At 44.1% G+C, this 15864-nt stretch overlaps 2 protein-coding genes across 2 annotated transcripts; both read left to right on the top strand.

The window, feature by feature from the left end:
• Window positions 1-774: 774 nt before the first annotated feature.
• Window positions 775-6509, top strand: LOC140016478 (uncharacterized). The gene is made up of 2 exons (XM_072070003.1): window positions 775-3324; window positions 5964-6509. The coding sequence occupies exons 1-2, from the start codon at window positions 775-777 to the stop codon at window positions 6507-6509; spliced, it is 3096 nt and encodes a 1031-aa protein (XP_071926104.1).
• A 3874-nt stretch (window positions 6510-10383) lies between these two features.
• On the top strand, window positions 10384-14965 carry LOC140016477 (uncharacterized). Its single transcript, XM_072070002.1, has 3 exons — window positions 10384-10595; window positions 14041-14187; window positions 14272-14965. Exons 1-3 carry the CDS (start codon window positions 10384-10386, stop codon window positions 14963-14965), a joined length of 1053 nt encoding a protein of 350 aa, XP_071926103.1.
• The last annotated feature ends 899 nt before the right edge of the window (window positions 14966-15864 follow it).

Genomic DNA, 15864 nt, shown 5'->3' with positions numbered 1-15864 from the left:
AACATTAATCAATCATTCAAGTCCAATTAAAATGTTTGGGAAACTTCAAAGGCTCATAAATAATGAAAAGGTCAAGTAATGGTTTAAATTGCAATTACTTTAGGACCTAATTGCAAGAAATTAGAACATAATTAGGCCTTCGTAGCATAGATAGAAGCTAAGGGGAGTAAAGTGCAATTTTAGCAACATGTTCATGCATGCATCGAATGAAGCTTTCTTCATTTCTGGTTGCTGGGTTTCTGCAAATGTTTCTTACTAGCCACCCAAACATCTTAAACAATGCTTCAAACTCAACATTTATTAGCTTCCTTAAGGCCATCATCACGCACAAAAAACTAAACATGCAAAATGAAAGGAAACAAGGCAGAGAGTGGCCATAAAATCAGATTTCTTGCTGTAATTTTTTGCAACTATGACATTCCGTACATACGTGGCTAACAAAATCCGAACAAACAACAAACTTTTCAAACCGAAGCAACATTTTATGGATCATATCATCAAAACCCAACCTCATTCTGTGCATTTCCAAGAATTCTCCAACCCAGATTGCGCACAAAGACAACCAAAGAAACAGCCGTGAACTCACAAAAATCCATCAGCTAAAGCCTATAGAAAAGACCCCAAACTTCCGTCCCTAAAACCAGACCAAGCTTACGGAACATTGAGGAATTTAACGCTGCCATTGGCACCTGTGGTTTAGCGGAGGTTCCTTTTGATGGGTCGTTATTTACATGGACGAATGGTAGGGTGTGGCAGAGATTGGATAGGGCTTTGATGAATCGGGATTGGGCTGAGGGGTACGATCTCTCCCATGTGTTTCATTTGTCCAGAGGGCGTTCGGATCATGCTCCGCTGGTTATTACTGCCAACAATGGGAGAAAAGGGAAAAGTTCTTTTAAATTTTTAAATGTATGGCAGAGGCATTCAGGTTTTATGGAGGTGGTCCGCCAGGGTTGGGCGATGCCTGTGGAGGGGCTGGGTATGCCGAAGTTCCATAATAAATTGCGGGCGGTAAAAGGCTGTCTGCAAACATGGAATGTACAGGTCTTTGGTAATGTTTTTAACAAAGTGAAGGAGGCTGAGGCTGTTATGAAACAAAGGGAGGAACATTTTGACAAGGAGAGGGATTCAGTTTCCAGAGCAGAACTGGAGGAGGCAAAGGCGGCTTATGCAAGGAGCTTGGCAGTGGAGTGTGAGTACTGGAGACAAAAGTCGGGCATCAAATGGTTGCAGGTTGGGGATGCTAATTCGGCATACTTCCATTCTCGTTGCCGCCAACGCCGAAGTTATAATTTTGTGGCCCGTATTAAAGAGCAATCTGGAGCATGGCTGGAGGATATACATGATATTAGGCGGTCAGCCGTGGGGTTCTTCTCCTCCTTGTTCGCATCTGAGCAACACGGTTTTCTCCCTCCAGCACTTCCGTTTTCGCTCCCTCAATTAACGTCGGCAGATAATGACAGGTTAGGTGCCTTGCCTGGAATGGAAGAATTGAAGGGGGTGGTCTTTGCTTTGGATGCAGATAGTGCTCCGGGTCCGGATGGGTTTGGGGCAGGTTTTTACCAGGTGTGCTGGGATATTATTAAATCTGATTTATTGGAGGCGGTACAGGCCTTTTTCCAAGGTATGCGGCTGCCTAGGTGCTTTACTAGCACTTCCATCATTTTATTGCCTAAGGTGGCGGGTGCTGGGCAATGGAAAGATTTCCGGCCAATAAGTCTTTGCAACGTCTGCTCGAAAATTATTTCCAAGCTCGTCTCGGATAGGTTGGCTACGGTTCTCCCTACCTTAATATCCCCGTGGCAGACAGGGTTTGTGCCAGGTCGGGGGATAACGGACAACATTCTTCTTACTCAGGAGTTGGTGGTGGATCTGGATAGGCGGTTGAGGCACCCAAATCTTATGCTAAAATTGGATATGGAAAAGGCGTATGACAGGGTTGAATGGCCTTTTCTTTTGTTTATGCTTCGGAAGTTTGGATTTGCTGAACATGTGGTAGACATTATTTTTCGCTTGGTGTCTAATAATTGGTTTTCTGTCTTGGTGAATGGAGAGCCTTCTGGATTTTTTAAGTCCACGAGGGGTGTTAGGCAGGGTGACCCGGTTTCTCCTGGCCTTTTTGTGTTAATTGCGGAGTTTTTAGGCCGTGGGCTGCACCATCTCCTGGATAGTCAGCCGCACAGGCGGTTTGTTTCAGCAGGGACAGTAGTCCCCTACTTGGCCTTCGCCGATGACATGCTCATTTTCACAAGATGTTCAGAGGAGTGCTTGTCTGCGCTCAAGGGTTTTCTTTCGGACTATCAAGTAGCATCAGGACAGAGAGTAAATGTCACCAAGAGTTCTTTTTTCTTGCCGTCATGGGCTTCTTCGGGCCAGGAGCAGTTGGTACATAGGGGTCTGGGTTTCAACAGGCAGACATTTCCTTTCACTTATTTGGGGGCTCCTATTTATAAAGGCCGGCGTTGTGGTATCTTGTTTGATGGAATTGTTTCCAAAATGAGGAGTCGTCTTGAACATTGGAGCACGAAATTGCTATCTTTTGGGGGTAAACTCGTATTAGCACGGCATGTCCTTGCTTCGCTGCCCATGTATTTACTTCAGGTGTTGGATCCTCCCAAGGCTGTGCTCACTAGGCTGGGCGTACTTTGTAATTCCTTTCTATGGGACCAGAACGGGGAGAGGCGCATTCATTGGTCCTCCTGGGATAATTTGTGCTTTCCTGTTGACGAAGGGGGCCTGGGTTTCCGCTCTTTCAGGGACATGGCGCGAGCTTTCTCCGCTAAATTGTGGTGGCGGTTCAGGCTGGGAACTTCTGTTTGGGCAGAATTCATGCACGCCAAATACGTCAACGGTTGTCATCCAGCGGACGCGGCACCCGTGCGACCTTCGGCGATTTGGAGGCGTCTTCAGGCGATACGTCCCATGGTTGAGCCGAGCATTAGGTGGTGTTTAGGGGATGGTTTGGTGGATTTTTGGAAAGATCGCTGGGTCCTTCATGAGCCTTTGGAGAGTGTGGTGGTTCGGCCTGATCATCCTCACTTCCTTGTCTCCGAATTTATTACGTTGGATGGGTGGGATGAATTGCGTCTTGCCCAATGGGTCCCGAGTTTTGTCATCCAGGCTATCAAGGACACGCCATTCGACGTATCTCAGAAAGATAGGATGGTTTGGCTACCTTCTCCGACGGGTTGCTTCTCGGTTAAGTCGGCATGGGAGGTGCTTCGACAAAAGAGGCAGTATTCCTTGGTTGACTCACTGCTATGGTCTTCGGTGTTGCCAATGAAAATGTCGTTTCTCGCTTGGAGAGTGATGCGCAATTTCCTTGTGAGAACCCAGAAACAAAAAAAAAAAAAATTTATTATTTATTTATTTATTATTTTATTCCTGTGCACCGTTTTCTTGTATTTTCTTTATTATATTACTTTTATTAACATTTTATCAGTAAATATAGTTTTTAAATCATTTTTCTAGTATAAGGTAGTTCGTGAGAAATTTGGAACGTATTTTGGACGTGGGACCCGCTAGTGCATTTAGTGAGAGAAATTCGGCCGATTCGGTTAAATTTTGCACAAAGGGATTTTATTACTAGGTGTTAGGAGATGATTAGAGGTTACCTAGATGAATTAACCTTGGAGGGATAAGAGGATAACTCTAAGTGAAAATAAGGTGCCAAGTGTCCAATTTTGGTTGGCCAAACCATACCTAACTTTGCCTAACTTTCTTTGTCTTCACTTAAAAGTCAAAATTGGACCAAATCATCTTCATTCTTCAGCTCCTCATGGCTGAACCTCTCTAGCCAACAAAGGAAAGAAACCTTCAACCTTCTATCTTCAAATCTTGCTCCAATCTTGAGAATCAACCGATTATTTCTTGAATTAGTCCATAAAATCATCTTGCTACGGGTGTTTGAAGAACTTGGTGGTTTTGTTTTGGAAGAAAACCTTCTAAGCTTCAACCTTTCTTGAAGATCTAAGGTATCTTGCTTGAAACTCATCTTTTGTTTCTAATTTTGGCCAAGTGGTGCCTTATAGTAGCTCTATACGTGATTTTTCGGAAGATTTGGTGGATTGGAGTGAAGTTTCCTAATTTTCTGATTTTTCTTGGAATTTTTCTGTTTGCTTATGTTGGATATGATTGAGCTTGAGTTGGTGGTTCTAAATGGTGTTTTGTAGCTCTCTTGTGCGTTAATTGTAGTTGATTGCGGAAAATTTCCGTTTGTGCGAAAAATTTCAGATTTAGGGTTTCAATTGGGGCTTTTCTATGGTTGATTGTTGAGCTTCTAATTGGCTATAATTGAGGGGTATTGTGACCCTAATTAAGTATATTGTATGGCTTATGAATTGTTTGGGTGCTTGTGGTTATATTGGATGGTTTTAATGGTTGTTTTGTAGGTTGGAAAAGCTGAAATTTAGGGGAAATGCTGTCCAAGTGTCTAGGATATTAGAGTCGTGTGAGTTGGGTTGAGATTGGATAGAAGTGATCGATTTTAGGGTTGTTTCTACTTTTAACCCTAAATATTATGTATTTTTCATTTCCAAGCTATATTTGGGTTTTACCTTAATAGTTCCTATTAAAAGGGTATTCGACGCGTGTTTGAGTCCTAATTGTACTTTCTTGATTATTATAGGGCGTGCCGGTGATCCGAGGCTCACGTCGGGCGAAAACTTGTGAAATTACTTTGTTTGACTTGGTGAGTGTACTACTCACATATTTGTTATTCCGTGGCTTTCTTGTACTTGAATTCTGTGTTTTGGACTAGTTGTGATGATTGTTTGGACTAGGTGAGGCGAGGGTGTACTTTACCACTCTCGTACTCTCTGGCCTACTTGTTTGGCTATGATAACTTGAATACTCTTGACTGTCTTTGATTTGGTGTCGCTTGGATGCCGATCGTTACTGTAACTCTGGATCTGTACTGTTTACTTTGAGCTCTACCTCATTGGAAGTCAATGGACTCGAGCCAGTAAGGACTTGGTCGGGGACATTTGACAAGCCAGGGGGACTGTATTTGAGAATCTTTGGGTATGAGACCCTAGATTCCGGTTTACTCGAGTAATACCAATTTTGTACTGTGTGGTGTTCGGGCCCGGTAAGGGGAAAGTGAGGTGGACGGATAATTGGAGTAAAGAGGGGTCTACGGTCATGATTACCTGGTATACATTGACGGAGAGTCAATGAGATGAGATCAAGTATGGCAAAAGAGGAAAAGGGCTCCTGAGAGCCATCCGTATCCTTTTATTCCTTACACTTGGGTGTTATTGCTTTTACTTACTTGACGAACGTATTTGGACTGAATGCTCTTGAGTTTATGTGATCTTGGTATATGTACGTGATAGTACCTCATTGGGCGAAAGCTCACTCCGTTAAATTTTGTTTTCCTTACAGGGAATTGTCTTTTGGACTTTTGACTTTGAAGCATGAGTTGAGTAGAGCTAGTTGAGAGATTTTGGATAGCTCCTCAATAGTTGGAACCTTTGTTTGTACTTGGATTTAAATGCTTTCTTTTGGCTTGTAACCATACAAATGAGGTTTGTAATAGGGTGTATTCCTATCCAATGGATTGTACTTGGCTTGTATATACTCTTTTCAGTGATTGTTGGAAATTTCTTGTAATCCATGGGATCTTGGCGGATTGTGACGTGGCGGTCACTATTCGCTTCACGTTTTGACTTTTGTTTTCCGTTTCTTATTTATTGGGTTGTTTAAGCGCGCCAATATTTTCCCGAACGACTTGAGTTAGTGTTTGACCGTTTTAGTAGTCCTGGCGAGAGCTGGGCAGGCAGTCCGCTAACTCCTTTGGTACGGCTTAGGGGAAGGTGGGGCTGTCACAAGTGGTATCAGAGCCAGGTTAGAAATAACCTGGGCGAACTTGAAACCTGTTTCTTAGAACTTTTGGGATTGTGATTAGATGCTATTAAGTGTGAATATATTGTCTAAGCTATAAACCTTTGCTATCTTTGTAGGGTATGGCCGGTACTAGTGGAGCAGGTGGAGGCGAGCCACCTCAGAGGCGCCCACGGGTTGTCGACTACCAGGAGAGACCGGGAGGTCCGATCCGGCTATGGCATACCGCTAGCCGGACCCGCCGCTGTAGGCGTTGCCAGTTTTACTCCTACGCGGACCACGTGGTGGTGGCGGTACTTGCCGAGCGACAGAGGCTTAGATGTGACGCCGCCAGGGAGCGTACTGAGACCCTTAGGCTTAGGGGCATCATGCGGATGCAGGCCGATAGGATCGGAGAGCTCCGGGGGGACGTGGCCATGGAGCAGGAGAGGACGGACGCTCTGAGAGAGCAGTTGCAGGCGGTTAACGACCGCCTTATTCGAGTAGTCCGGGAGGTGAGAGACCGATCCGGCGCGATTATCGATGAGTGTGGGGCGCTGATCCAGGAGGTGATTGGCGCCAATGCGCCAGGGGGAGCTCCAGGTGGCGGAGCTCTAGGTCAGGGAGGCGCCCCTAGCCCTAGCTCTAGCTCTGGGGGGGAGTCGGTTGGCTCCGTCGAGGACTAGATTAGGGTTTTGGGCCTAGTTTTGATCCCGTGTGAGGGATACCTAGGAAAAGCTTTTGGTTAGTTGTTTTGTACTTCTGAGACCTAGGTTGTACAGTGTATTTTGGCAGACCCTCTTTTGGCTTCACGGGAGTACTTTGTATATATTTGCTTGACTGCTTATGTATGACTGTTTGACACAGTTATGTGTTCCATGTATAAATGTGCTATGTGTATACGTGCCTTATGTGGTGTTTACTTTTAATTTTTGTTCATGCTTATATGACTATATTGATATGCCTTTTGATATTAGTTTGTGCCTCGATTTTAGAGTGACCTAGAGAATGGAAGGCACTCGTAGCGGACGAGGCCGCGGGCGTGGGGTTAGGCAACCCACAACTGACGAGGGTATTAGGAGTACCACGACTGAATCAAACCCTGAACCTAGGGTTGACCCTAATGCCCAGATAGCCGCTGCTATGCAGCAAATGACTGACCTGTTAGCCCACGTAGTGCAACAGCAGGGCCAACCTCCTATCCAGCAACCTGGGAACCCTGGCCATGTAGTCGAGAGTGAAGATCGGGCGCTAGAGCGATTTCAGAAGTTCTCTCCACCAAAATTTCTGGGCGGGCCAGATCTGGACGTGCCCGAAAAATGGTTAGAGAAAATGATAGATATCTTTGCCGCCCTACACTATTCCGAGGAAAGACAGGTTACTTTCGCTGTCTTTCAATTAGAAGGGGCCGCGCGTTCTTGGTGGAACGTGATACGAATGAAGTGGGACCGGGAACAAACACCAAGGACATGGGTAAACTTTGTGCGGGAATTCAATGCGAAATACTTTCCCCCTCTAGTCCAGGAAAAGAAGGAGGACGAGTTTATTAGGCTCCGCCAAGGGACTCAATCAGTGGCTGAGTACGAGAGCCAGTTTACTCGTTTATCCAAGTTTGCCCCTGAACTCATTCTGACGGAGCAAAGGAGAGTTCGGCGTTTTATTCAGGGGCTCAATGTGGAAATTCAAAAGGATCTGGCGGTAGCCCAGATCAATATCTTTAGTGACGCCGTAGAGAAAGCTTTACGAGTTGAAAATGCGAGGCTTCAAGTAAGAAACTTTCAGGTGAAAAAACGGGGGTTCTCTGCGAGTAGTTCGACTCAAGGGGATAAAGGGACCCCTCCTAAGTTTGGATGAGGAGCCGGTGGAGGAAAGCAACCGGGGATGACGCGAGGGACTCCGCCGAGGGGTGGTCACAATGGACGGGGCCCACAGAAGAGCACCTCACAAGGAAGTTCGGCCTCAGTTGCACGTGGACCCTGTGGATTTTGTGGAAAACCAAACCACACTGAGGACAACTGTTGGAGGAAGGAGAGAAGATGTTTACGCTGCGGGAGTGCAGAGCATCAAATAGCTAACTGCCCAGTGTTACCTCGGGAGGCGAGAGCAACCACCCAATCGTCAAAGGCCAACTCGGGACAGTCCAAGGTAGAGGGGACAAAGCCAAAGGTGCCAGCTCGGGTTTACTCCCTTGAGCAACAACAAGTCCCTGATTCCTCTGGGGTTGTAGAAGGTACGATCCCTGTTTTCCATCGTCTAGCTAGGATTTTGATAGACCCTGGTGCTACCCATTCCTTTGTTAACCCCGATTTTATGTGCGGTATTGATATAAAACCCGTTAGCTTGCCTTATGACTTAGAAGTTAGTACTCCTACGGGGGACCAACGTTTGCTTACTGGATTGATGTATTCAAATTGTGAAATTTGGGTAGGAGAGAGGAAGCTTTTGGGGAATCTTATAAGTTTAGCTATAAAGGGGTACGACGTTATATTGGGTATGGACTGGCTAGCTAAGTACAATGCACAGCTCGATTGTAAGAGAAAAGTAGTGGAATTTCGTATACCGGGGGAGGCGACCTTAAGGCTAGATGTAAGAGGTAGTTTAGCCTCATCTGCATTGATCTCGGGTATTAGGGCTAGAAAATTTCTGTACAGAGGGGCCCAAGGATTTCTAGCTTTTCTTATAAATACTCCCACTGATAAGCTGAGGGTTGAAGATGTGCCTATTGTAAGTGAATATCCGGATGTGTTTCCTGATGAATTAGTAACTTTACCTCCAGAGAGAGAGATAGAGTTTAAGATTGACCTATTGCCAGGAGCGTCACCTATCTCTAAAACCCCCTATCGAATGGCACCTGCTGAACTCAAGGAGTTGAAATTGCAATTGCAAGATCTGTTGGAGCGGGGGTTTATTCATGAGAGTGGGTCTCCTTGGGGGGCTCCGGTATTATTTGTTAAGAAAAAAGATGGAACTTTAAGACTGTGTATCGATTATCGGGGACTAAACAATATGACCATTAAGAACAAATACCCACTTCCCCATATCGATGAGTTGTTTGACCAGTTGCAAGGTGCAGTGGTCTTTTCAAAGTTAGATCTCCGACAGGGTTACTATCAGTTGCTAATTAAGAAAGAAGATGTACCCAAGACTGCTTTCAATTCTAGATATGGGCATTTTGAGTTTGCGGTCATGCCCTTTGGGTTGACCAATGCCCCTGCCGCCTTTATGGATTTGATGCATCGGGTTTTCAAACCCTACCTGGACCGATTTGTTGTCGTGTTCATTGACGACATTTTGGTCTATTCTAAAACCCGTGAGGAACATGAGCAGCATTTGAAGTTAGTGTTACAAGCCCTGAGAGACCATCAGCTATACGCCAAATTTAGTAAGTGTGAATTTTGGCTGGAGAAAATCTCTTTCTTAGGACATGTGATTTCCAAAGAAGGTATCACGGTAGACCCCGCGAAAGTAGAGGCAGTCGCTGAATGGAAGAGGCCAGAAAATCCCACAGAGATCCGTAGTTTCTTAGGGTTGGCTGGGTACTATAGACGCTTTATTAAAGACTTTTCCAAATTGGCCGGTCCTTTAACCGACCTGACGAAGAAAAACGGTCGTTTTGTGTGGGATACTAGGTGTGAAACCAGTTTTCAGGAGTTGAAGCGAAGGTTAACCAGAGCTCCTGTTTTGGCCTTGCCTAATGGAAAGGACAGTTTCACAGTATATACCGATGCTTCGAAGGAAGGTTTGGGATGCGTGTTAATGCAAAACCAGAACGTGATTGCCTTTGCCTCTAGAAAACTAAAAACCCATGAACAAAACTACCCTACCCATGACTTGGAGTTAGCTGCTGTGGTCTTTGCTCTGAAAAAGTGGAGACACTATCTTTACGGGGTTACCTTTGAGGTTTATTCAGACCATAAGAGTCTTAAGTACCTGTTCTCCCAAAAAGAGTTGAATATGAGGCAACGCCGGTGGATGGAACTCTTAGAGGATTATGACTGCACGATCAACTACCATCCTGGTAAGGCTAACGTAGTAGCGGACGCCCTAAGTCAGAAGGCTCAAGTAGCCGGGTTGATGGTCAAGGAATGGGAGATGTTAGGAGCAGCCAGTGAGTGGAACCCTAGAGTGGGATGCAAGAAAATAACTTTTGGGAATATTCGGGTAACCTCTACTATTCTTGATCGAATTAAAGAAGCCCAAGAGAAGGATCCGATGGTACAAAAGTGGAAGGAAAAAGTAGAAAAGGAAGCATTACCTGATTTCAATTTGGGTCCCGAAGGGATTTTAAGATATAGGAATCGAGTAGTGGTGGCCAATGATGAAAACCTGAAAAGAGAACTTTTGGAGGAAGCCCATCGATCAAAATACACGATTCATCCTGGTAGCAATAAGATGTACCAAGATTTGCGACGGTTGTACTGGTGGGATAAAATGAAGAGGGAGATTGCTCAATATATCCAAACCTGTCTGATTTGCCAGCAAGTTAAGGCTGAACACCAAAAACCCTCCGGACTGTTACAACCTCTTGAGATACCTGAATGGAAGTGGGAAAATATCACGATGGACTTTGTTTCTGGACTGCCAAGAATGCAAAAAGGACATGATGCCGTTTGGGTGATCGTTGATCGGTTGACCAAATCAGCCCATTTCTTACCTGTGAATGTGAAGGACTCCATGGATAAACTAGCTCGGTTGTACCTGAATGAAATTGTGAGGTTACATGGGGTTCCAATGAGTATAGTTTCAGATCGAGATCCTCGTTTTGTATCGAGGTTTTGGCAAAAATTTCAGGAGCACTTAGGGACCAAACTTAACCTTAGTACCACTTATCACCCCCAGACGGATGGCCAGTCGGAGCAAACGATTCAAACCCTCGAGGATATGTTACGAACTTGTATTCTGGATTTTGGGGGTAATTGGGGCCAACACATGACTTTGGTAGAGTTCGCCTACAATAATAGTTTCCACTCATCCATTCAAATGGCACCATATGAAGCTCTCTACGGACGGAAGTGTCGTTCACCCATTTACTGGGATGAAGTAGGGGAAAAGAAAGTTCTAGATCCAACAACCATTCCCTGGATGGAGGATGCGCAAGAAAAGGTTAAATTGATTCGTCAAAGACTCCAAACAGCTCAAAGCCGACAAAAGAGCTACGCAGATAATCGAAGGAAAGATTTGGAGTTCGAAGTTGGAGACCGTGTCTTCCTTAAAATCACGCCACTACGAAGCGTCACTGCGGGGAGAGGAAAGAAACTTCAACCACGGTTTGTGGGGCCATACAAAATTCTCCAACGAGTTGGGAAAGTAGCGTACCGACTCGAGTTGCCGCCAAGATTATCTCGGATTCATGACGTTTTCCATGTTTCGATGCTGAAAAAGTACTATTCTGATCCAACCCACGTTGTGCGACCAGAAGAGATTGAGTTAGATGAGGCACTCACCTACGAAGAGAGACCTGTACAAGTACTCGATCGAAGGATTAAGGAACTGAGGAATAAGCAAATCCCATTAGTGAAGGTTATGTGGAGGAATCATGGTTTAGAGGAGGCAACTTGGGAATTGGAGGAAGACATGCAAAAGAAATACCCTGAGCTGTTTAGTAACCCAGGTGAGCAATTTCGAGGGCGAAATTTTTTTTTAGGGGGAGAGGATGTGAGAACCCAGAAACAAAAAAAAAAAAAAAAAATTATTATTTATTTATTTATTATTTTATTCCTGTGCACCGTTTTCTTGTATTTTCTTTATTATATTACTTTTATTAACATTTTATCAGTAAATATAGTTTTTAAATCATTTTTCTAGTATAAGGTAGTTCGTGAGAAATTTGGAACGTATTTTGGACGTGGGACTCGCTAGTGCATTTAGTGAGAGAAATTCGGCCGATTCGGTTAAATTTTGCATAAAGGGATTTTATTACTAGGTGTTAGGAGATGATTAGAGGTTACCTAGATGAATTAACCTTGGAGGGATAAGAGGATAACTCTAAGTGAAAATAAGGTGCCAAGTGTCCAATTTTGGTTGGCCAAACCATACCTAACTTTGCCTAACTTTCTTTGTCTTCACTTAAAAGTCAAAATTGGACCAAATCATCTTCATTCTTCAGCTCCTCATGGCCGAACCTCTCTAGCCAACAAAGGAAAGAAACCTTCAACCTTCTATCTTCAAATCTTGCTCCAATCTTGAGAATCAACCGATTATTTCTTGAATTAGTCCATAAAATCATCTTGCTACGGGTGTTTGAAGAACTTGGTGGTTTTGTTTTGGAAGAAAACCTTCTAAGCTTCAACCTTTCTTGAAGATCTAAGGTATCTTGCTTGAAACTCATCTTTTGTTTCTAATTTTGGCCAAGTGGTGCCTTATAGTAGCTCTATACGTGATTTTTCGGAAGATTTGGTGGATTGGAGTGAAGTTTCCTAATTTTCTGATTTTTCTTGGAATTTTTCTGTTTGCTTATGTTGGATATGATTGAGCTTGAGTTGGTGGTTCTAAATGGTGTTTTGTAGCTCTCTTGTGCGTTAATTGTAGTTGATTGCGGAAAATTTCCGTTTGTGCGAAAAATTTCAGATTTAGGGTTTCAATTGGGGCTTTTCTATGGTTGATTGTTGAGCTTCTAATTGGCTATAATTGAGGGGTATTGTGACCCTAATTAAGTATATTGTATGGCTTATGAATTGTTTGGGTGCTTGTGGTTATATTGGATGGTTTTAATGGTTGTTTTGTAGGTTGGAAAAGCTGAAATTTAGGGGAAATGCTGTCCAAGTGTCTAGGATATTAGAGTCGTGTGAGTTGGGTTGAGATTGGATAGAAGTGATCGATTTTAGGGTTGTTTCTACTTTTAACCCTAAATATTATGTATTTTTCATTTCCAAGCTATATTTGGGTTTTACCTTAATAGTTCCTATTAAAAGGGTATTCGACGCGTGTTTGAGTCCTAATTGTACTTTCTTGATTATTATAGGGCGTGCCGGTGATCCGAGGCTCACGTCGGGCGAAAACTTGTGAAATTACTTTGTTTGACTTGGTGAGTGTACTACTCACATATTTGTTATTCCGTGGCTTTCTTGTACTTGAATTCTGTGTTTTGGACTAGTTGTGATGATTGTTTGGACTAGGTGAGGCGAGGGTGTACTTTACCACTCTCGTACTCTCTGGCCTACTTGTTTGGCTATGATAACTTGAATACTCTTGACTGTCTTTGATTTGGTGTCGCTTGGATGCCGATCGTTACTGTAACTCTGGATCTGTACTGTTTACTTTGAGCTCTACCTCATTGGAAGTCAATGGACTCGAGCCAGTAAGGACTTGGTCGGGGACATTTGACAAGCCAGGGGGACTGTATTTGAGAATCTTTGGGTATGAGACCCTAGATTCCGGTTTACTCGAGTAATACCAATTTTGTACTGTGTGGTGTTCGGGCCCGGTAAGGGGAAAGTGAGGTGGACGGATAATTGGAGTAAAGAGGGGTCTACGGTCATGATTACCTGGTATACATTGACGGAGAGTCAATGAGATGAGATCAAGTATGGCAAAAGAGGAAAAGGGCTCCTGAGAGCCATCCGTATCCTTTTATTCCTTACACTTGGGTGTTATTGCTTTTACTTACTTGACGAACGTATTTGGACTGAATGCTCTTGAGTTTATGTGATCTTGGTATATGTACGTGATAGTACCTCATTGGGCGAAAGCTCACTCCGTTAAATTTTGTTTTCCTTACAGGGAATTGTCTTTTGGACTTTTGACTTTGAAGCATGAGTTGAGTAGAGCTAGTTGAGAGATTTTGGATAGCTCCTCAATAGTTGGAACCTTTGTTTGTACTTGGATTTAAATGCTTTCTTTTGGCTTGTAACCATACAAATGAGGTTTGTAATAGGGTGTATTCCTATCCAATGGATTGTACTTGGCTTGTATATACTCTTTTCAGTGATTGTTGGAAATTTCTTGTAATCCATGGGATCTTGGCGGATTGTGACGTGGCGGTCACTATTCGCTTCACGTTTTGACTTTTGTTTTCCGTTTCTTATTTATTGGGTTGTTTAAGCGCGCCAATATTTTCCCGAACGACTTGAGTTAGTGTTTGACCGTTTTAGTAGTCCTGGCGAGAGCTGGGCAGGCAGTCCGCTAACTCCTTTGGTACGGCTTAGGGGAAGGTGGGGCTGTCACATTCCTTCCTTTGGATGTGACTTTACGGTCGAGAGGTTTGTCTTGTCCCTCTAGATGTGGGTGCTGTTATCTGGAGGAGGAAGACCTTTTGCATGTCTTCTTTAAGGGCCCGGTGGCCTCCGAGGTGTGGCGGAGGATGTCTGCCCGTTTTGGTTTTCGATTATCCAATTGCTTGGGCATGGCATCAGTTTTTAAAGCGTGGTATTGGACGGCAGCAATTCCTTCGAAGGACCATATTCGGACGTTTATGCCAGTTGTAGTGTGCTGGTTTCTTTGGTCTGCCAGGAACCAGGAGCGTTTTCGCGACGTCCATTGGGGGAGTGACAGGGTCATCTGCGAGGTAGACCATTTCTTGGAGGGGCTTGGGAAGGCTAATTTGTTTCGTCGGTCGCACTTCAACGGAGATGTCGATTGTGACTTACTTCGTTTGGTTACCACGCCGCCGCGGCGGAGGATGCCTCGGGCGGTTATGTGGGAAAAGCCGCTTTTTGGTTTGCTTAAATTGAACTCGGACGCCAGTGTGAAGCATGGCAGGGCCACGGGTGGGGGGCTAGTCCGGGATTATCAGGGAAAAATGATTTTTGCTTTTTACAAGGAATTCGGGGACTACAATGTGTTGGAGGCAGAAGGTCTGGCTTTACTGTTGGGTTTGCAGTTGTGTTCACAACGGGGGCTTCGCCCTTCGTTGGTAGAAGTGGATTCTAAAGCCTTGGTGCAGTTGGTTGTCTCTGGGGTACTTGCTAAGTGGCCTTTATGTAATTGCTTGAGGAAAATTAGGAGACTTCTAGAGGGTTTTTCAGCCACTATCGCGCATGTGTTCCGTGAGGCCAACTCGGCGGCAGACAGGCTAGCGGATATGGGAGCAATAGGAGTCACGGAATATGACCAGTTCCAGGAGTTGCCGGCAATCGTCCGGGCCTCGGTTGTGCTAGACTCACGGAGTGTGCCTGGGGTTCGTTGGATTAGCGAAGGGGTTTAGGTTATGTATGCCTAGTCTTTACATTGGGGAGGCGTCTCCCTTCTTTGTTTAAGTTGTCGTTTTCAATAATATTTAGGGGCTGGCATCCCATCCCCGTGTACGGGGTTTTGCCAAAAAAAAAAAAAAAAAAAAAAGTAAAAATCGGATGCAATGAACAAAACTAGGAATAAAAGATAAAATGCTAAGATTTTTCTGTTTTTTTTCTTTTTCTTTTTAATGAAATAAGCAAAAAAAATTAAAACAAAAATCAACTATATATATAAAAAAACTAAAATTTTGGTGTCTACACTGGTCTACTCAAAAACCCAAGAGGAGCATGAGCAATATCTGAAGCTAGTCTTGCAAACCCTAAGAGATCATCAGCTATACACCAAATTTAGTAAATGTGAATTTTGGTTGGAGAAAATTTCTTTCTTGGGGCATGTGATTTCGAAAGAGGGTATTACGGTAGATGCGGCGAAAGTAGAGGTCGTAACCGAATGGAAGAGACCTGAAACTCCCACTGAAGTGCGTAGCTTTTTAGGATTGGCTGGGTACTATAGGCGTTTTATTCAGGACTTTTCCAAGCTTGCCAGTCCTTTGACCGATTTAACCAAAAGGAATGGCCGTTTTCTGTGGGACACTAGGTGTGAAGGTAGCTTTCAAGAATTGAAGAAAAGATTAACCGTGGCCCCTATTCTCACTTTGCCTAACGGAAAGGATAGTTTCACTGTTTATACTGATGCGTCAAGGGAAGGATTGGGGTACGTGTTGATGCAGAATAAGAATATGATATCGTTTGCCTCTAGGAAATTGAAACCCCACGAATAAAACTACCCTACCCATGACTAGGAGTTAGCAATCGTAGTCTTTGCCCTGAAAAAGTGGAGGCACTACCTGTACGGGGTAACCTTTGAGGT

The sequence above is a fragment of the Coffea arabica genome, chromosome 11c (assembly GCF_036785885.1).
Source record: "Coffea arabica cultivar ET-39 chromosome 11c, Coffea Arabica ET-39 HiFi, whole genome shotgun sequence".
In the NCBI taxonomy this organism is placed as follows: Eukaryota; Viridiplantae; Streptophyta; class Magnoliopsida; order Gentianales; family Rubiaceae; genus Coffea; species Coffea arabica.
The sequence above is the reverse complement of the archived record's forward strand: the minus strand, read 5'-3'. Positions and strand labels throughout refer to the sequence as shown.